Source organism: Thunnus albacares, chromosome 24 (genome assembly GCF_914725855.1).
Source record: "Thunnus albacares chromosome 24, fThuAlb1.1, whole genome shotgun sequence".
Classification (NCBI taxonomy): Eukaryota; Metazoa; Chordata; class Actinopteri; order Scombriformes; family Scombridae; genus Thunnus; species Thunnus albacares.
The window spans coordinates 433,558-456,283 of NC_058129.1; the positions used below are offsets into that span (position 1 = coordinate 433,558).

A 22,726-nucleotide genomic window follows, 5' to 3' on the forward strand; every position below is an offset into this window, starting at 1 on the left:
GAAATGCTGCTTGTCAAATGCTGCCAAACAGAAATATTGAATAAACAACCATATTAGATTAGTTTTTTAAAAATGCACCATCCTTATGCAACCAACATGACAAACTAATGAGTGAGGTTCTGTTCCAAGAATGGATTTTTAATTATTTAAAAATGTTAATGGGATCTTGAATGAGATTTTCTTACTTCTGGAACCTGGAAGCTCCAGTTTCACTTCAGCTCTCTGTTCTTCCATGCTTGCTTGCATCCCCCAGCGCATGGTGGGCATTGTAATTCCAAAACTCAGTCCATGTTTATCCTAATTAGAGAGTGATAAATAGAGAGTGATAAACTCCATGGATGTTATTAATGTAATTATTAATCCTTGTTCTGTTTTGCATTATCAATACAGTTTCAAGTTCAAATTGATAATATAAGCTTTGCTAGGACACCAAAACATCCAGGCCCACCAGAAATTGCCACATGAGCTTATTTGTCATTATTAGAATATTTTTAGTATAGCCTACAGCTTACATTTAATTTTATTTTATCAAACAGAGGACACGGTTTCTAAAAGACTTAAAAGGGACATACATCCAAATACTCCTCTTCTCTCCTCCTGTCTTCCATCATGTCACTAGGTGGTTGCCTTGGGTGACATTCCTGATGGCACCTTGGTAACTGTGATGGCGGGAAACGATGAGAACTACTCAGCAGAGCTCCGCAATGCTACGGCGGCCATTAAGAACCAAGTGGCCAGATTCAACGACCTGCGCTTCGTCGGCCGCAGCGGAAGAGGTACACACACACAACAACACACAAATACAAAAAGAATGAAAATAAGTGTGCAGATTTTGCAGTGGCCTAATTTAAAGATGGCAGAGTACTGTATGGGCTATATTGGCATCAATCCAAATAATACTGAAAGTAAAATCTTGCTAAAAATTGAATAGGTGTGTTTTGGATAAATTAGGGGAAGTACATCTGAATAAAACCAGTATTCACAGCACAACTTCCTCGTAACACCCCATTCAACGTTTACCTCACTCTGCCTCTCCCCTCTCTCTTTAACGGACACACTAGACTACAGTTACTCTAAATCAGTCGCAGGCAAATGTCCAAACTTATCTATTTAAAACACCAGTCCTGTGTACACAAGCTTCGCTCACACACACATTCACAAACACACATTAAAGTGACATGTACTCCCCAGCTGAATGGAAATATAGGAATAACTGTCAATATTTGACAGATTCGACAGTCCTGCTGCTAAAAAATGGGCATATTAATAACTCATGTGCAGTAAAATTCAAATGAAGAAAGTTGAGGAGTAGAAATTTGTTTTCATGCAAATTTAACAGCACAGAGTACAATGAGGTTCATTTTCCCAGCACCTCTCCATCTGAGGAGGATTTAAAGATATGAAACGTGTTGGTTTTTTAAAGTAGATTAATGCTTTGAGACTCATATATCTTTGTAGTTATTAGCTCTGTTTTCATTTTATCTGCATCTATTTCTTATATGTTGTTTTCATATTCCAATATAGAGGAATGAATGATCACTTTACATTAACAACATGTGGGGAAGGGACCAATGGTGGACTCAGGCTGTCTGAGGGGCTGGGTGAAAAAATATAAAGGGCACCTGATACATTCAATGGGCCCCATCAGCAGAGAACAACGATGCATGTTTAGTAAAAAGGGTACATCCCCAATTAAGATTAACATGTTATGCAGTGACTCAGAATATAAGGAAAACAACACTTTTGTTCTAAAAAGGATTTACATTTTAAACATTTATTTAGCAAACATCTCTGTAATAAAATACACAGAATGGGTAATGTTTTAAATGTTTATTTCTCAAACACATCTGTAGTAAAAAGATGGAACTATTAACATTTAACAACAATTAACTATTTTAGTCTTGTCAGGGAAGCCAGAAGTAAGATTGGTGAACTCAAAGGAGAATTCTTTTGGTCATGAGTTTGTTAATGTTAATGACATTATTGCGGTTAATTGAGACAGCAGATGATCTGAGAGCCGTCCCTCTCCACATCTGTTTATAAGCTGGGTCATTATAGCTTCAATTTGGAGAATTATTGCTTGACTGATGCAGTTGTCACTGTGTCATTTTCTTTAGGGCACGTAAGCATAGCTTGGACATTGCTGGTAGGGAGGGCATAGGAAGAGTGGAACACCTTAAATTCAATGACAATACTGTCTTCTTCCATGTCATAGAATCAGCATACATCCTTGAATGATTGGGCAGCTCTGACATTTTGTTTTGCCTTTCCAGTTACTTGGTGTGGTAAGGCACTGACAGCACTAGAACTGCACTAGCCCTCTTGCCTTTTAACATGTCCAGGAACAGGTTTAACTTCTACTGGGCATCCCATCTAATTGCTAATGGCTAATGCAAACATATATATGCATAAATGTAAATATGCCCTTTATCTCTCGCATCTCCACCCTTGCCTCATGCTGCATTTTGCAGATCCCTTTGTGTTGTCTTCAATTTTCTATATCTGCTTGGCATTCTGTAATTGTAGGGTAACCCAGTGCTAATCTCCCTTTTTACAAGTGCAAGTTAATCCAAGCTAAAAGTTGTAAATGCATTTTGACTAAAGAATACGCTAATGCTCTAATGATTTCCTGACTTAGCTGTTAGACTCAGGGGAACCTTAAATTGCACTTTTTCCTTTTTTTTTGTCAACTAGAAGGGCAGAACCTTCAGCTCATCCAATTACAACGGCAACTCAATGGCAGTACATTAGATCCATTTCATTCAAAGGGTATATGTTTTCTCGTTTTTGGGGGTTCTTTACAGGGCTCATTTTCTTGCACTGAAAGGTAACCCATGATGGCACTTCATTCCAGATTGTCACATATAGGGGCACTCTATAGGGCATTTCATCCTGATTTACCTGTAACTAAGACAGTCATTACAGAACTTTAGTATGTTTTCTCCTTTGTGTTGGCCCCTTAGAGGGCATTTTATCATACTGTGGGGGAACCTCAGAGGGCACTTTCGCTGTATTTTTTGTCCTCGGGGGCATACTTTTTTTTTTTAAGGCTCTGTAATTTCCTAAAATAGCTGTTAGCAACCGTTACTCAAACACAAACTCAAACTCAAACTCAAACATTTGGAGACTATTTTCAGTGGTGGATTAATACACATTTGACACTCTAACGAATATTTAGAGCAGCAGGACAGTGTATGGTCTTTTGTTGTACTAATGGTGCCTTTTTTAAAAAATATAGATTGCCAGTGATGCCCCTCATGTGACATGACGGGTGTTATTAAATTTTGTTTGTAGTAGGGCATTCTGTGTTGTTTCAAGAGCTTTTCCACCCTGATATCTGGAAGAAACTGAGAACACTTTGAGGGTTTAATGTATTGTATGATAACAAGCCACATAAACTCAGTGTTGGGAAGAGTTTCCCCACCTCAAACCTCTTGTCATTAACTGTCTGTGTGGGAAGTGGTGAGTCTAGCTGCTGACACCAATGAGCGGTTTAGCGGTTTGACTAGTGGTTTTTCCGTGTGTGTGTGTGTGTCTGTGTGTGTGTGTGTGTGGGTGGGTGGGGGGATGGGTTTCAAAGTTTTTAAACTTAGTCATCATTAGTCAGTGTTCCCTGTTTTGCTGATGCACTTAGTTACAACACACAAATACTTATACACATGATTTGTTCAGTATTTACACAGTGTTTACATCAATGTAGAGCTGCTCTGTGGATTTGCATATCAGTAGTAGCTTTACTCATGAGTGAATTAATTTGTTTTGAGTTTTTTGAGTTCAAAACTGACCTGATATATATTTGAATAAATCCTCTGAGTTTCACAACATCAACAGTGATCTGGGATGAAATTGCTCATTTGGTGATGATGTCACAAAGTCAGGGAGTCAACTGTTTCCAGGTTGGTAAAATGTGAATGAAAAATGAAAAATGTCCACACTAAGCTGGCAAAAGTTGAAAACTTTTTTCTCGCTGTTTTGGCCACATTAAGGGTGATTTAAGGGATCTCATGAGGTGTTGTTTGATCACATCAGATGTTCAAATTCAAATGTTACAAACTATAAACACACTTACAGGCGGAGTGAAAAGCCCATACAGAGAGGGGAAGGAGACAGGAGAGACTCAATATCATTTAATACGGCGATAATGGTACATGATTTCAGACATTCTCTCCTGGGAGACAGTCATAGTGTTGCTCTCAGCTGTTCATATGAAAACTGACTGATATTTGTGTGATGAGCTAGAGAGAGAAGTTGAAGCCTAGACTCCTTTCTCATCTCTACACAGCTGGCCAATCACTGTGTAAAGTGGGTGTTAATGTCGATTTGTCCATTTTGGAAAGTAACAGAAATGGCCATGCACAGCAGTTGCAGGGGGAGGTGGTTTAATGGGCTTTTCTACACTCCGACAAGCATGTCTGAAGGAGTATATAGCCACCTTAAGCCAGCTTTACTCACACCTGAAAGTGAAAATTTTCTAAACTGGTTTTTAGAGTGAATATACATATCCATGTTCAGACTGACAGCAACGCATGAAAAAATGCAACCCACTTATACATTTCTCAGATGCAGTGGGCTCCGGCAAAAAAACGCAGGGTCATGTGGCACTATTACTGCAATGCAGTGTGGCCACTCACACATTTCTGTTAGATAGTGTGATTCATGTTTACCTCAACACCATGGACATGTTGTTACCATGATGAACTCAGAGTTGTAAAATGCTGTCTAACTTGTTTTATATCAATTTGTTCAAGAAATGTGGTCAGAACAGGTTAAATGTAATACAGGACATCTTATTAAAGCATCAGAATTGTTAAATGGGTTGAAACCTACCTTTAGTAACAAAAAACAAGCTTTTTAAAATTAGCTAGTTCTGTCACATTTGCTGACCAAGCACACTGCCATTTTGGAAGTGATGTCATGGGTACACAGATTCACACATTGTCATATGACTGCACCAGGATGTTCAGTAGATGTCACTTAGGGACTTCATGAGTTAAAATCAAGGATAAAGCTGTATAAGGAATTTTCCAGAACACTGTAAGGGTGGATGACACCTGTGTCACCATGAGTTAAATGTCATTATAGCTACACATTAACCTGTGTTATTGTTTATTTTCTCAGATGACTTAGCAATTATAAAATAGTGAAATAATTTTACAAGCACTGCTTATACACAGATTGCAAGTGGCATTTGCAAGTTTGTGTGTTCTACAGAGCTCTTACATGCTCATGCATGGGTCACAAGTTTCTTTCGACTGGGTTAGAAACATGTCAAAATATGCATAATGATCTCATGTTGCAAATCAGAATATGTACAGTATGTTGGAAATGCAGTGAAATGGGTCCCTGGTTAACATGTAGAAATTAAATAGTGAGTTTGGCTGAATTTTGAATTTGGATGAAATAGCATAAGTGAAAACAGTGTTTTACATGTTAACAGCATTTTCAGAGCTTTGAGAAGACATACTGTTAGGGAAGTGAATTTGGAGTAAAATAAATAGCAATAAATGGCAAAAAGAGAACTTGTTGACAGATGATGAAATATCTATCAGGTACTATCACCATATATGTCTTTGCTTGTGTGTGTGAGTGTTTGTGCACATATGCAACCAGTTTTTAGTCTCTCCTTTAGTTCCTCTTTTACGCGGCCCATCATTTTTCTCTTTCACAATATCTGACTATGTATGCACACACACACAGACAAACACGTCGTTGTTATTCGGTGATGGTGTAAATAAGAGATTCTGTCAGCATGGCTGAGAAAAACTGGGTGACCCCGAATCAGCAAGCCCTAACATGATGCACACACAACATGCACCTCACCTCATGTGTGAAATCCGCTCTCATCTACAAAGTGTGGCAGAGACATAGGGGTGATTAGAGAGGAAGTCCCGGAAACACACTCATATATGGGGGGGGGGGGCTGATGCGAACGGCTGGCTGATAGACACAACAGACACAAAGACTTCAGCTGTTCTCTTCCTACTCCTGTCTCTCTCTATCACCCAAAATCTCTTACTGTAAACTCTCTGTAAACTGCCTGCACAAAACACACTCCTGTATCTCCATACTGTATACTATTTATACTATACAGTTTATATACAGCAGAATATACAGTCTACCAGTGTTATGTATTGGTGTGTATCACTGGGAGGACAGACGACAGAGAGATAGAGGAAGGTTTTAGGTGATAACACACCCTCTAGTGGCCGTCAGTATGCAGATAGAGTTGTCATACACAGTAAAAGACGGGTGCACTGCAAACCACAACAGGCTCTGTTGACAATTTGTGCTACTGCGGCATGGTTTCCACTTAATTTCAATGCAGCACAAAAACAGCACATGCCACATATGCTAATTTGAATCAATGGCTTGTACAGGAAGTAAATGGAGTAAAAAATGTACCAACAGCATGGCAAAACAATAGAGAGGAGACTTTGACATTGATTGTCATGGCTCAATCCAAGTTCAAAGGATATACTATAATGCCTTCACCAACCACATCAGTCAAAGATTCAATAGACTGAACACACCCTAAAACACACCCTTTCTTATAAAGTATTTACATTTTTCTATTTTTTTCAATAAATGTACTGCTAATCCTATTCATGCCACTCAACAAAAAATTCAGTTCTTCCAGTCCATTATGCTAGGAAATTATGCTCATATTGGACTATTGCACACCAGACTATTAATGTCCAGTGTAAATCGTAAAGTAAGGGTATGAAGGACTGTGCAGTGTATAAGATTTTAATGCAGGAGATCAGAGATAGCATCCTGTCACAGACCTGTAATTAACATTAGCTTTTTTTTTATTAACCTTAACCATGATTTATTCCTAACCTTAAAGTCACCCTCCATTCAAAATGTGTTACTAATTGTTACTTCACTGTGCAGTGAGGGGCAATGAGCAGATGTAACCAAGAATTTACAGAACTTTAAGAAACAAGCTAATTGAACATTTTTTGCAAAAAAAAACCAAGCAAACAAACAAAATCAGACACAATTTATTTTTAGAAGAAGAGTATTTGAATGTGTCTGCAAACATGTTAGGAGTGGATCTTCAACTGTGTGTTTTAGGCACTTAATATATGTTTTAGGTGCCTATCCATACTTTAACCTTAGTTAAAGTATAGTAAGGTTGCCATAACCATGATCTTTCCCTAACTTAAACCATCCCACTGTATAGCTGTCATGCAAAATGATTGTAGAAATGAATAATTGCAAAAAAGATGGACCTTGAACGTCATAAAATATGATTTTATATAATCCAGGGTTTTGCAAAATTGACAATATCAATGTTCAGTTGTGCAAAAGGGTTACATCTCTACTACCTGCAGCTGTTTGACTATCAGCAGTTCCTTCAGAGCTGAAATGTTTCTACAGATTATTTTACAGCTGTTGTATTTTGTTAACCAATTTAATTGTGTGTACTTTGGAAGGGGTCAATATTAAAATGTAATAATGTAATCAAACTGAAATTTTATTTTCCATCTGTACACACGATGTATAACAAAATTTCATAAGCCATCAGTGTTCTTAGCACCAATATAAGGGGAATGTGCTGAGAGAGAAAAGTGAGAATAACACCTGGCATCGCCCACATGTGTCTGCAGTGTGTGTGTGTGTGTGTGTGTGTGTGTGTGTGTGTGTGTGTGTGTGGCATCAGACTGTCTACATGTGGTAACTTTACTCTAGCCCTGGCACACAATAACAGTGGTGGTCTGCATATGCGTGTGAGAGTGTGTGTGTGTGTGTGTTTGCAGCAGGCACAGTGTTGAATGAGTGCTACTTCCAATAAGACCTTGACCCCCCCCAGCAGAGTTCACACACACACACACATACACACACACACACAGACACACACACACACACACACACACACACACACACAAATAGTCTTATAAATGTGTAGTAAAGACAAGGGTTCCATTGAACGTATATTTGTTCTCAGATATGACTAGGCTTCAACTGATACAGTTTTTTTAAGGCTGATATTTTGAGATTATACCATGCTCGAATAAAACTTGTTTCTCATTGGCTGCCAGGTGTCCTTTAAAACTGTATATTGGGACATGTCATTTATACTTCTGGTCAACCTGTCATTCCCTTTTTAAATCAGTACTGAAACTGTTTAGGCTGCAAAAAACCTTAGCAGCACTGCCAATAAAGTATCTGACAGATAAAAGATTCTCACATTAGCTCAAATGAATTAGAAACTAATAGTTTTCCTGTTTTCATTAATGTGGCAAGTGACCGTGGTTCAATTACAAATGATGCACTCCAAGGAGTCCCAACTTTTGGTAGACTTTGTCTTGCCTACTGCATTATGCATAACCATTTAGCAGCTGTATTTACATCAGAGGACACTAAAACTCTTAACCTAAAGTTTGGATAATAAATAATCCAGTTGCATCACATCCACGATATCAGAGGTATACAACAGTTATTAGACCAGGTCTGACTTTTAAACATTTACTGGTTGCATTTACTGGTCTAAAGGCCTATTTAGAATAGCTAAATCAATTCATTTCAATGGATGTACCATGATGAATGGATTTGCAAGAGTGGGTGAAGCAAATCTGCAGGAATGTGCAAATGGTTGTGTTGAGTTCAAGTTTGGTGAACTTCGGCATGCAAATTTGCATTGTTGACCAATATCAAACCATATTGACCACGCTGACCTTTGAGCTAACAAACCAGGAACAGAGGAAACAATTGTGATTTATCAGGTCTATGTCACTTCTCAGTTATACTGAATTTAACCTCCTCTGTAGCAGAAGCCTCTAGCACAGCCTATTTCACAAGGATTTGTGGACAAATTTTGTAATGCTGGTTTTAACATTGAACAAACATAGAATGTTGTCTGTGATAAACAACAGTGACATCACTCAATTCAGTGACCTTTCACCCTTCATCGCAACACTACTGGATGGATTATTCTAACAAGGTCTTTCTTTTTCTTCATCATGTTGTTTTTTTATGTGTATGTGTGTGTGTGTGTGTGTGTGTGTGTGTGTGTGTGTGTGTGTGTGTATGTGGTGCCTGGTTTAGTCCTGTCCAGGGGTCTATGATTTACATGACTTAATGCATCAAGCAGACCAAGAGCATGTTGGAGCAGAAGGGAGGGAAGAGAGTATTGCTTTATAAAGATCTAAAGACTGATTCAACTCCATGTTTTCCATTCCATTCTATTTGTCCTTCTCTATTCTTTTTCTCATCTTCTCATCTATCCTCCCCCCTTCTCTCTCCCTGTCTTCCTCCCCTTTTCACTCTTTTCCTCTCTTAGGGAAGAGTTTCACTCTGACCATCACAGTGTTCACCAACCCTCCTCAAGTGGCCACGTACCAGAGAGCCATAAAAATTACAGTGGATGGTCCTAGAGAGCCGCGACGTGAGTGAAATTGACACACACGCACACACACACACACACACACGCACACACACACACACACACACAAATGTTAACATTTTGCTCCTCGGCAAATAGTAACACATGGGGTTCAATTGTGGTACCCATCTAATTCTCCATTTACATGGATTCACCTGTATACAACTTCCACAGCATACATTTTCATTGTCACTCAACTCATCACAGATCTAAAATGCTGCACAACTAACTCAAAATAAAATTAGATACGTTCATAGTGAAGCATCTTGTCATTTTCTTTGAAACATTGCGATCGCCAGACATTATGCAAAATCCTGGATTTATATTCAAATTTTTTTTAAATTTTAGTTTTCCACAATATCTGCACATGGCAGCTACAGTCAATCTATCAATCAATTAATCAATTTTTATTTATATAGAGCCAAATCACAACAAAAGTCTTCTCAAGGCACTTTTCACATAAAGCAGGTCAAGACCGTACTCTTTAATTTACAGAGACCCAACAATTCCCCCATGAGCAGCACTTGGCGACAGCGGTAAGGAAAAACTCCCCTTTAACGGGTAGAAACCTCAAGCAATAACAACAATCATAACAACAATCATAACAATAATGACAATGACACAGCAGCAGCCAGGGAAGGATGCCAACAGGACTGTGAAATACTGCGAAGGCTTGGCCCAGAACCCAGGGTTTCCTGTGAGATGAGAAAGCACAAAAAAAAAAAAAAAACTGCGGGGATGAAGCAAAGTTAGTGACATGCATTGATGTTGCATGAATGCATACAGATGGAGAGGAGGAGGAGGAGAGAGGAGCTCAGTGCATCATGGGAAGTCCCCCAGCAGTCTGAGCCTTAACAATAATCTTTTTGAAAAAGGAAAGTTTTAAGCCTACTCTTAAACATAGAGAGGGTGTCTGCACCCTGGACCGAATCTGGAAGATGGTTCCACAGGAGTTCCACAGTATGGTTAAAATTTGGGAAACACTGCAATTATAGCACATTAATATGGTTAAGTTTTGGTGAAACACAACAGTGGTTAAGTCTAGGAAAAGATGGGGTTTATAGTCAATAAAAAGGTGAACGCTTATTTTAGGTCTGTGATAGAATGCTAACTTCACTCTCCTGTATGTCCGACGCTCTTCACGTCCATCCACTGCCTACCCCTAACTTTTCTCCCCACTTATTAAACAACACATTAGCTTCTTAGCAGTGAACATAAACTGTGAGGTGCGGAGTCATCCAATAGAGACAGAGTGCAATTAAGTCCCGCCCATCCCGGAAGGGAAAACAATTCATCGCTACATCTTAGCATATACAGTATAACAGGTTTCAGCATATGCTATAAACTACCTTTTCCTCTTTGGTAGACATAGGGTGCTAAAATAATCTTTTGACATGCTAAATTATAATGTTTCTAGCTAGCTACTGGCATTTTGTTATGGGCATATTTCCTGTGTATACTGGGCTATAATACAGTGTCACTTGCAGTGGGTCAACAGCCTCATATGACTTGTTAGAGGCAACAACTTTTCATTTTACTTCCAAAGAGACTCATTTTAGTGTCTACATTAAGTCTGTTTTGCTTCTTGCCATGTGTTCTTTCGCCATGAGTCACAGCCCCCTTCATCTAGCATTGATGCCGTTAAATGAACACTCCTGGACTGTCTGTGAGTATTATAAGTTCTGCTCAGACAGCAGACTGAGAACATACCAAATTTGGAATACTTTGAGCATTTGTACATTGGGGTATACTGCCATAGAGAGAAGGTACAAATGGTATTGTAATACTTATCCAAACCAAGGATCTTTTCAAAGCAGTCCACTACCCCTATGAAGTTTGTCCATATTTGATGATTTTACACCTCATGAAATTACATCCAAAGCCAGTGTTTGTATCAACATGCTTGTGTGGCGACAGGAATAATCGGAAACAGTACTAATAGTAGAAGTATGAGCAGTTGGAGGAGACAGTAGAGCAGAAATAATAATGCTCCTTCATCAAGATCATTAGGACTATGTACACAATTCATGTAAAAATATGAGCATAACAGAAATAATCTTAATTCACTATTTATAGGCACAGATGAGGAAATCTTTTTCATGTTGAATATTTGCCTGAAATAGTTGGGACATGGCAGTTATTTAGTCATTTTATTTACGTGCTGGCAAAATTTTTCTGTATATAGAAAGTACAGTAATCTCTTTATTTGATCACTTAAAGTTATATTTTACATTATTCATGATATAACTAACTAACTAAAAACTGAGTGAAGACATCATATCCCTGCAGTTTAGTGAGTCAATAGGAACCTGATGCAATACTGAGTTCCTCTCCCACTCAGTGTGATGAAACATGGGGATTTCTGATGGCAAATGAAAGCAAAAAGAGAAGAAAAATAGATTTTGCTAGCAAACACTAATGTGTGTCATATGAATAATTGTCGTGTTAAATAGAAGTGAAGTGAACTGGGCGACACTGGTCAGACGAGTCAGGAGTGTCGAGAAGTGACAGAAAGAGAGGAAGACTCCTGCCAGCTCCGCTCAGCTGTGAATAACCATCACTCGTCTCTAACTCGCCCACACACACACACGGTATAAATACACACACATGCACACTTCCCCCATTGGGAGGAAGTGCCTGTAACTGGAGCTTATTCTCACTGCTTTGAAGTGCAGCCAACACCACAGACAGCGTGACAGACCACCACATACACACACACACACACACACACACACACACACACACACACACATTTACACACACACACACACAGGGAGACAGCCAGACCCCTGTGCGGCGCCCATCGTCAGATTCCCGAATGCAATAGCAGACAGAGTATGTTAACATTGTCGAGACATTGTTAAAGCCTGTGTTGGGTCGTAACTGTTACTGTAATCCCTGGATTATGTAATCAGATTACAAGCATAAAGTGATCTGCTCACAAATCACATTTAGATATCTTTGTGTTGCACACTTTGGGCATTTTCAATTGAAACTGCAGATATGTGCTGCTATATATAAATAATTTCATCTTATCTCTCTCCAAGGTCATCGTCAGAAGATGGATGAGGTCAAGACTGGCTCTCTGGCTTTCTCCGAGAGGCTAACGGAGCTGGAACAGCTGAGAAGGAGCTCAATGAGGGTGACACCTCCTCACCACCATCAGCCCTCTGCCAACACCCGCCAGTCTGCAGCGCTCAACTCTACCACTTTCTCCAGCCCCACACACGCTCAGATAACTGCTGGTAAGAGCCAAAAAGATGACAGTATTAAAGTTTACATCTTACCATCCTCAATCAGGAAAAGCAGCAAAGAAAAGAATTCCATCTTCATAATTAAAATGCCAAAGATTCAACCACTCTGACCAAGACATACTACTGTATGTTGTCTTGGTCAGACTATCATTGGCATTCTGCTATAGAGCTGAAACTTGGTTCAACTGCAGGAACCAATCAACTTAGATGTGAACCAAGTTTTGACAAGCTGCATTTATCAGTGTAACCTCACGTAACATAGCATGATTTTAGGCACTGATTAATTCAAATAGTCCTCTGGAGAAAACAATCACAACATTAAAAAATAATGTTAGAAAGCTGGAAAAGCTTAATAAAGTTAGATTTTGAAAAGAGGCCAAAGAGGGAAGTTTTTCATGTTCTTCATTAGAAGGGAAAAAGACATTAATGATTGGTTTGATGTATTCTTCAAAGTTCAACATCTATTTTGGTAAATAACATTCAGAATTATCTTTTAGAAAGTAGGACATTCACAGGATTAACATGGGATGGCTAGTAGAAAACAAATACATTGCTAATGTTAGCTTGTAACTCAGTTCATGTGTAAAGACATGTCTGAGAGTTTCCTGTTTTCTAAAAGAAGTTTTGAAGGTCTGCATAAATGATTGCCTCATTGGATTGTGTTTAAGCCCACAGAAGCTGCTGCAGAATAGTTTCTCAATGCTAAGAGCTACGGCTGTTGCTAAGAAGGTAAAATGGGTCAGCCATTAATTGTAGGGTTGGTGGCTAAATCCCCCACTCCTCCCATCCACATGTTGGATGAAGTGTTCATAAGCATGACAGTGAACCCCAAATTGGATAAAAGATAACATATCATCTGGCCAGCAGTGGCAGCACTGAGCACACTGCTGCTGAGCAAGCAGCAACCTCTCAGGCTGAAAAATGAAGCCAATGTGGAAGTGCCACTCAAGGCTGGCTCCAAAAGCAAGTCAATCCCTATAGACCCCCATGTTAAAATGCAGAAAAAAATCCCATGTTAAACTTTACAGCAGAAATAAACATGTTTACAGCCTGGTACAAAAAACGGTTTTGGTCTTAATTAATAATTTCCCTGTTCATGACAACTGTACGGGGGGTGAATTTTTTTACAACTCACCCATTTAAATTTTATTAAGCCATAAAGTTATGCATAATTAAGGACATGGCTGCTTTGAGTGACAGGTCACTAGCTGCTAAGTGGCTTGTTTGAGCAACCAGGCTTCATTTCACCCGCCTCAGCTCTAGTTATTTGCTCATTTTGGATTAGCCGGGAGTTAGGCAGAGTCAGGCACTACCAAGATGGCGACGGCCAGTCTCTGCTGCTGAACAGCACTCCAGTGAGTGTGTAGCTTAATGCTATACTGTCAAAGAACAACAGTACCTTTTTCTGCTTATACTTCATCCTTGCAGTGTGACTGCCATTTTCATTTACTGCTGCAACTTAAGTGTGACTTTTGGGTGCTTCATACCTTGAGAGTATCCTGCTGTCACCTGAGGCTGCCAATGCTCCACACTTAATTTAGCTGTAAACAATATGTATGCTGTAGTTTAACCCTGATCCTGAACACTCATACTAAGTATCACAATCCTGGATCGCCATCCTCTGTAACGCAGACATTTAAGTCATGGAGCAGCTCATAAAATTTGTTACAGGGAGAATGTTAAAAATACAAACTCACCAGATGGTAGACAGTCTTCTTATCGACTTATAAGGTGGATATAAAAGACGGGAGGAAAATGTTTTTAAAAAGCCCAAAGAATAAGGTCTTTTACATTAAAGTCAATGCAAACTATGTGAAATCAAAGATGGCGCTGGATGTCCTCCTCACCCCTAACTGGAGTGCTGCTCAGCAGCAGTGTTCTCAGTGCTGCTACTGCTGGCCAGATGATATGTCTTTTATCCAATTTGGGGTTCACTGTCTTGCTTAGGGACACTTCAACGTGTAGATGGGAGGAGTGGGGGATTTAGCCACCAACCCTACAATTAATTGAGCAACAGTCATAGCTTTTAGTATTGAGAAACTATTCTGCAGCGGCTCCTGTAACACAATCCTATGAGGCAATCATTTATGTAGACCTTCAAAATTCCTTTCAGAAAACAGGAAACTCTCAGGCATCTATACATGAGAACTGAGTTAAAAACATTAGCAATGCATTTGTTTTCTACTAGCCATGACATGTTTATCCTGTGTATGTCCTACTTTCTAAAAGAAAATTCTGCATGTTATTTACCAAAATAGATGTAGAACTTTGGAGATAAATCAAACCAATCATTAGTATCTTTTTCCCTTCTAATGAAGAACATAAAGAACTTCCCTCTTTGGCCTCTTTTCAGAATTTAACTTCATTTTGAGAATGCCAGTGATGCCAGTAGACTAGATGGTTGCTTTAGTGTATAATGAGGTGGTGAAGTTAAAGGTTAAACTGATTATGGATTTCTTTCTCTGGAGGCAACAAGCCTACAACTCTGCACAGTACATTTTTGGATTTTATCTTATATTTGTGACTTCTTGCATGAAAATGACCAAATCATTTTAGCAAATGATTCAACTATCTCTCATATAGTAATTGTTTTTTAGGTTGCAGTCACAATCCTTATATACAGGCTGATATGACTAAAAGCAACCAGATTTTTAACAGTGACCTTGGAAGAAATGTCTTCATCCTGCCACCTGCCAACACTAATACTGGTTCAGCAGTACTGCAGTTGGCATCCATGCTGCCAAGCACCAATCAACAACTACCAGCTGAGTGTTGAAGCTAGTTTTAAAATGCCTTAAGGTCCTTAAAGTAATAGTTGGACATGTTACTTAGCTTGACATAATACTCGTTTACTTTCTTGCAGAGAGTTTGGTCAGAAGATTGATAACACCCATTGTTAAAAATGAAGCAACAGGCAGGCCTAGCATAAAGACTGGAAGCAGGGGGAAACAGCAAGCCTGGGTCTGTCCAAAGATAAAAACATCTGCCTACCACTTCTTCTAAATGTTGCTGATTAACACATTATGAAAAATGAAAAGCTATGGTTTTATGAGTTTATGTACCAGACAACTTCTTGGAGGTTTTGTATGGATTAAACAAATGAGATATAAGTTGTTAATTAGTGAGCTTGAGATGTGCTGGTAGATGGATATTTTTTATCTTCAGACAGAGCCATGTTAGGTGTTTTCCCCTGTTTCCAGTCTTTATGCTAAGGTAAGCTAACCAGCAGCTGGCTGTAACTTCAACATATTTAACATATTTGACAGACATGAGCACCAATAAAGCACCAATTCTCTCTCTAGATAATGTACTTACAATGTAAGTGATGGGGGACAAATTGCACAGTCCTCCTTCTGTACAAAAATATATTTAAAAGTTTATCTGAGGCTAATATGAAGCTCCAGTGCTGAGTCAAATCAAGTAGATATCTGTCAACATTACAGTCTTACTATATTTCCCCTGGAGCTCAACAGGGAAACACTCTCCAAGGAAACACAAAGAGGGAATTTGATGCTAAAAAGACACTGAGGATTTTGGCCTCCATCACTTACATTGAAAGCACATTTGGAGGGGATCTTTTAATAGTATGAACAGGAAGAATGATTACAGTGAGGAAAACCTCTTCCAGTATTCATATTGGCACCTGACTGTTGTTTTAAGACACACTTGAAAAATTGTGAACCTCTCCTTAATAGTCTGTGCACACCACTGAAGAAGAGGAAGATTTGTCTGGTTATTACTGAATACAAGATCATTTACAAAATTTAACAACAGACAAAAACATTACACTGTGTGTGTGTGTGTGTGTGTGTGTGTGTGTCTGTTTCCCAAAGTTGCCCATGGCTTACTTCAGCTTGCATCAAACCTCAAACCTTGTTCCTCCTTGTGGTTTAAGTGATATCCATTGTGGTATGTGGGTGTGCATGTATGTGTGTGTGTTTGTGTGTGTGTGTGTGTGTGTGTGTGTGTGTGTGTGTGTGTGTGTGTGTGTGTGTGTGTGTGTGTACCTGTGAGAGTGTGTCTTGTGGTTGCTGTGGATACTCTGTGTGGCCCCAGAAGTATCTGTTCCTCTACTGCCTTCAGTGGTAGTGACGCAGAGTGTGTTTACGCACGCATGCACAACTGTTGAAGTACAGTTAGAAACAGTGTTTTTTCTATGTGTTTGCATTTGCATGTGTGTGTATCTCTAAGTGAGGAAGCAAGTCATGCCTTAAGGAGGAAATGAGAGTTAGCTGGCAGGAAGTGCTTCTGTGAGAAAAAAATTTGAATACTGAGTGTTTAACTGTCAGAATTTGTCTAAAACACCTTGCATTCCTCTAACAAAGAATTCTCATTTCATTTCATGTCTGGTCCACCACTGCTATTATGGATATGATGCATATTGTGGCTTTGTTACTGATTGTTTAAGGAAAGCCTTTGAAGTTTATAATTCAGTTTTGGGGGGACTTACCTTTTGCATGCAGTTTAAAGATTTGTCTAACTGTGAGATTAAGTTTAGTTAAATTCATGGATGTCTAAGAGATTAAAAGCAGCTCTCTTACCTCCCCATAAAACACAGACATAACATCTATGATGGGATCTTATCAAGTTCAGCAGGCTGAGACATCTGTCAATCCAGAAAACACACCCTAAAATATTTTAATATCTACTTCCGAGAACATTTATTCTTAAAACCAATACAAGACATGCATTTGAAAAGGCAAATGTAATTGAAAGTGTAGTTGTCCAGAGGAAAAACCTTGTTTTTGTACTTTGAGAGACAAGTCAGGACTTTTTAACCCCTTAACATCCACCCTTTTTACAGAATTTTTGCCTATTTGGCAAATCCAAATGGAAAAGCTTATAACAGAAGAACTGTAAGGCCACAATGCATGTATTAGGCTTCATTTGACAAGTGACATCTTCTAGTTTCTGGAAATGTGTTTGTTTAGCATGTGGCTAAAACGCAAACAAAACTACATCACTTCAAATAGGGCTCAAAAAAGTGTTTTTGGTCCTCGTCTATCATGAGTCATATTTGAATAACAATAATTAAGACATGCTTTATGCCAGAACTATGCAGAACACCATATACCTTCTACATCTTGTCAACCTGTATAAAATTCCAGACCTTTAGGCCTAACTATATGGGAACTAGGGAGTTTTTAGTTTGTGGTGTCACTGGTGTCCCTGAACCTCTCGAATCATCTCCAATTGGTCAAATTGTGCCAGTTGCTTTTACTCATTACTGTGTGATGCAACTGCTTACAATTGGCTTAAGTAGGTTGCCGGCGACCCAGTGGATTTTAGGAGGTTGAATAGAATTCAATCTAGTCAGCTCTGGACCAACTTATAACTAACTTAACTAAATTAACTACATTTTTTGCAAATGGAAGAGTAAGCAAAAATGTTCACGTCTGCTTCATTGTGCTAACTTGTCAATCAGAAGAACACATCACAGGTGTGATATCATGAGAATCATGTGGTCACAACTCATCACTGTGCAGTTAAACAAATTCACAATCATGTAACTCACACAGTCAATTACAGTACATACGGAAACTTCAAACATAGATCAAATACATATGCAAATATGCAAACAATTTTTACAATAGATATAGAATGACAAAAATACAAAGTAGACCTCAAATCAAATTGTTTCCATTGTTTTGGGGGTAGTCACGCTGAGCCATGACTCCATTACACAGCCCTGCAAACTAAGTAGAAAAGTAAAGTTAAGTAGTTTACCTGTTGGAGGTGTGCTGGTTGTATGCAGCTCTTCACCAAACATCATCATCACTGTAGCTGTTTCTGCTTGTACTATTCCTCCCTGCATTACTGCCTGTTAGAGACAGAGGCAGAACTGAGGGACTGCATAAAGGGCTAGTATAAGATAAATAAGGAGTTTTTCGAACTGTGAATCATGCAAAGCTGCTCTAGTGGAGTCCCAGAATAAAAATATTGAGTTGGAAATTAGCATAATAGGTCCCCTTTAAATATATAAAGAAATCTCAAAACATTAGGAAACAGCAATTCAACATACAAAATCCAGACCATTAAAGGTGCAACATGTAGAATTTAGTGGCATCTAGCAGAACAGACTTCGCAGAAATGAAATAACAAATTCAACAAATCAACAAACAAATCTGGCAATTTGTAGAATGTTGATATTGAATGTGTTGGAAAAATATTTAGGGATAACGTATTTCATTTCTTTTCTTGTGGTTGAGGTTGGGGAAAAGATCATGGTTTTCATTTAATACAGAAAAAGTCTGCAGTGCTCCTCTGTTGTCTAACCATAACCACACACAGAACTCAGGATGCAAACCTTGGTCTCTGGTGGTAAAGTCCCATGCTTTGTAGACCAGAAATATACAGAAATGTAGTACTTTATTCAATCATCGATCCATGAATATAATCCAGTGATTATGTTTGATACCACAATGTAATTGGGAAATATATAAATGTAATTTCTAGGAGACAGGATTATAGGAGGTCCTCAAACAAAGTCAGAGTTTTATTGGAGCCAGTATCTAGCGGCCTTTAGAGAAACTGAAAGTTAATGCACACAACTGTGAAACCATGTCATTGTTTCGATTTAGTATGTACCTGTGAAAATGCTAAAGCTTGGCTAATGGAAAGTTTCCTACTTGTGAGAGGAACTGCTTTAGTCTGCTAGTGCTTCTAGTCTCTTCTCACACTTGCATTTAGGTTTCACTCTTTGCAACAGAAAATCACAAAAGTTTCAGACTGGCAAGGGGCTGAAATTTAAAACAAATAGAAAATGTTAAGTAGTGGTGAGAGACTGAGAACAAGAACTATGTAGTTGTGGATGGAGGGAAAGAGAAACAGAAGTAGCTCTCTGTGCTTTCTGTGTTCTGTTTTCTGATCGCTCTAAAAATTAAAATGGCAACAGGAAACCATTGTTAAGCCATTCAAGACCTCACTCTCTTTTTCTTTCTTTTCCCCTTTCTTTCCTTTTTTCTTTATTCTCTCTCCCCCGTCATCACCCCCCTACTTAGTTTTCATTTCTCTTTTAATATTTGTCCTCCGTTCTTTCACTTCTCTTTCTTTTTCTCAGTAATACTGTATATGTAGTTCCATAGTATTTTGTTGTGCTTCTAAAATCTTTGTGCGTGCATGTGTGCATGCATGTGTGTGTGTACATATTTGTTCATTTGCATGGAACTTGGTGCTTTGGTCTGCACATGTGTGGCAGTGCAGTAAAACTATGTTCCCTCTGCTGCCAAACCGCTCATAACAGATGTAAAATACTCAGAGCGAGTGTCACATGAAAAAGGTCCAGATGAAAAGAAAACTGATGTGGGCTTAGGCATAAAGAATTTAAATGTGTGAACATGATATTCAGACCGTATAAAATATGAGGTGTTACTGTGTTGCAAACTAACAACAAAACAAACCTAGAGAGTGTAGATCTCCGCCAGGTGTGTACAGTCAAGATGGTGGTGAAGATAACAGAAACAGGGATTTATTCATGTCATATCATGCCTAACTTTAGTGGATCATAATATATTGGGTATGGAATTAATCTGCAGATGTTCTGGTTCAAGATGAGACCAAACTTTTCCATGGATGTCAGTTTTTGAGCAATAACAAAGGCTAAAATGTGGCCTGCAACAGACTAGGTAAGCTTTGTTTTTAGTCTAGCCAATTTCCAGACATGCCTTTTGCTATGTTGTAACACATATCGTAAAATGGCGAGGACTGCTGACAAGACGAAAGTCTAAGTTGTACAATGGGCTCATACGGTATGGCATTATGAAATAGGTTTTTCAAAAATTGTGAATTACCGCAACCATGAGAGGTCCTTGAGCATACAGTCATGAATGTGCACAAAAAATATTAGGCTGTTTTGCCTATCTTATGCAACCTGTTGATGATACCCCTCACTGTGTAACAAATATTTATGCTATGTATGTCACAAACACTGGTGCCAATGACTTTAATATAATATTTTTGACCTTAATTCAAAACAAACTGCAGCCTCTACCAACCTTACTTTTAGTATTTTAATATTTGCAAGCCAAAGACTCCCAGCATTCAGTGTTTGCCACAGAAGTTTATGTCATGATGAGCCTAAAACACCCATCTAAACTGTTTTTAGGTGGGTGTTTTGATACAAAAAAAAGTCCAAAAATACACTTAGAATCACAGTTGTTTCACAGTATTCATTCATACTGAAGGAATTGTCAGATATTTTGGGAAATATATTTATTTGCATTTTTGCTGAGTTAGATGAGAAGATAAAACTCCTTTATGTATATGCTAAATATGAAGCCTAAGCCAGCCTAGCTTAGCATAAAGTCTGGAAGCAGGGATAAACAGCTAGCCTGGCTAGCAAGTGTAAAAATAAACCCCTTAAAACCACAAACTGTCATTTTTACATTATAGCTTTTGTGTAGATTATACAAACAAGATAGAATGGGGTAATTAGTAAGCTTTAGAGGTGCTGCTGAGGTTTTCTTTTTCTTTTTCTACCTTAAGACAGATCTGGACTAGCTGTTTCCCCCTGCTTTGAGTCTTTATGCTAAGCTAAGCTAATGCTGTTCGCTGTAGCTTCATATTTATCCTGTCAAACTGCAGCATGTCAATTTTATCTGACTTTGACAACACTTACTACACCACATTTAACTTTTAATAAAGATAAACAAGAATACAGATATTGCACCACAGAGATGCCTGTCTATGTGCTCTATCTCTATTCCAAGCCGCCAACTGTCTATGACTCCCCTGCCCCACATTAGTGCACTCTGCTGGGGGAGAGAAGCCAGGAAAGGAGGGGGCTTGGCACAGGGCCTGGGCTTCACCACCAACCCAGATACAGTACACACACACATACGTCAATGCTTGGGAGGGCTCTTGGCTAGACTTGAAAAGCCTTCATTGACGTCTTGGCTGCTGGGTACAATTTGCTTCCTCGTCTGTCTGCAAATACACACATGCACACACATACACACTCTTGTCTGCAAATCTGTGGGTGATCAGTGCCATTTATTAGACTGTGGGGAAAAGACTGGATTGAATGAAAGAACTCTCTCTCTCACACACACACACACACACACACACACACACACACATACACACACAAACACACAGCCCTCCCCTTCATCCGTCCACCCCCACACTAAGTTAATTGCTTCCTCCCCTCTCCACCTCTCTTTCTTCTGTTTCTTTCACTATCAACAGCTTCTGTCTCAAGACAAAGTTCATTTCAGTCAGTCTGTATTTAAACACCACATTCTGCACAAATCATGCACTGATAATAGATTAGATTTACAGTTGTCAGGATCAAACCGTGTGCATCAATTTACAACTGAAGTTCTTTATTACAACTTGGGTCTTAGAATCATAATGTTGGCCATCATTTCTATCAGTCATAACACTGCAATCACCAACTTAAAGCTATGATATGTAACCATTCCGCATTAAAATGTCTAAAAACGACTAGACCTATGTTATATATTTTATTGAGTTATGTACTTACATTATCCCAAATGTTTCTAGGTATTTTCAAACCCAGAGAAATACGTAATTTTAATCAAGGTTACCATTTCATTTGGTCACCTGTCAATAGTGTCATACCCCCTCTAACAAAGAGTATACGCATACAAGATAATACGTCGACATTGTCTGCCAGAAACCATCATAATTGACTTTTATTCAATTTCAAGCCACATTTTTATGATAAACCTTTTAGATTCTGATCATTTTTAACTATATCTTTTAACAAGATGAAGGATTTAAATCATCGGACGTCTGGATCTTAAGTTATCAGAGAAACAAGTTGAGAGTAAAACAACATATAAAGTAGAAGATGGAGAGACTTTTGACTGAGAAGTGTTGGGCCGTGCACATGGCCAGAACAAAGGGCCAGGCCTGTGTGTTCACACAGCAGCCTGACCCTAGGCCATCATGGAAAAAAGCACCAACTTAGACAACAAGAGTCTGAAACAGACTCTAGCTCCCAGCAGACTTAGCAAACTCGCACCTAAGTGTGACGTCCAGCTTGCTCAATCTCTCACCTTCCATTGGATGAGACCAGCCAACAACCCACGGGGGGTCCTGGGGTGTCACCAAGGATATA

General features: G+C 38.8%; 1 protein-coding gene across 4 annotated transcripts in view; it reads left to right on the top strand.

Moving 5' to 3' along the window:
- runx1 (RUNX family transcription factor 1) overlaps nucleotides 1-22,726 on the top strand; it is an 82,445-nt gene that overhangs the window by 54,599 nt on the left and 5,120 nt on the right. For all 4 annotated transcript variants that reach the window (XM_044345138.1, XM_044345141.1, XM_044345139.1 and 1 more), the window contains 3 exons: nucleotides 620-776; nucleotides 9,287-9,391; nucleotides 12,436-12,633. In XM_044345138.1, the coding sequence (XP_044201073.1) occupies nucleotides 620-776; nucleotides 9,287-9,391; nucleotides 12,436-12,633 (460 nt within the window). The remainder of the gene's footprint in view (nucleotides 1-619; nucleotides 777-9,286; nucleotides 9,392-12,435; nucleotides 12,634-22,726) is intronic.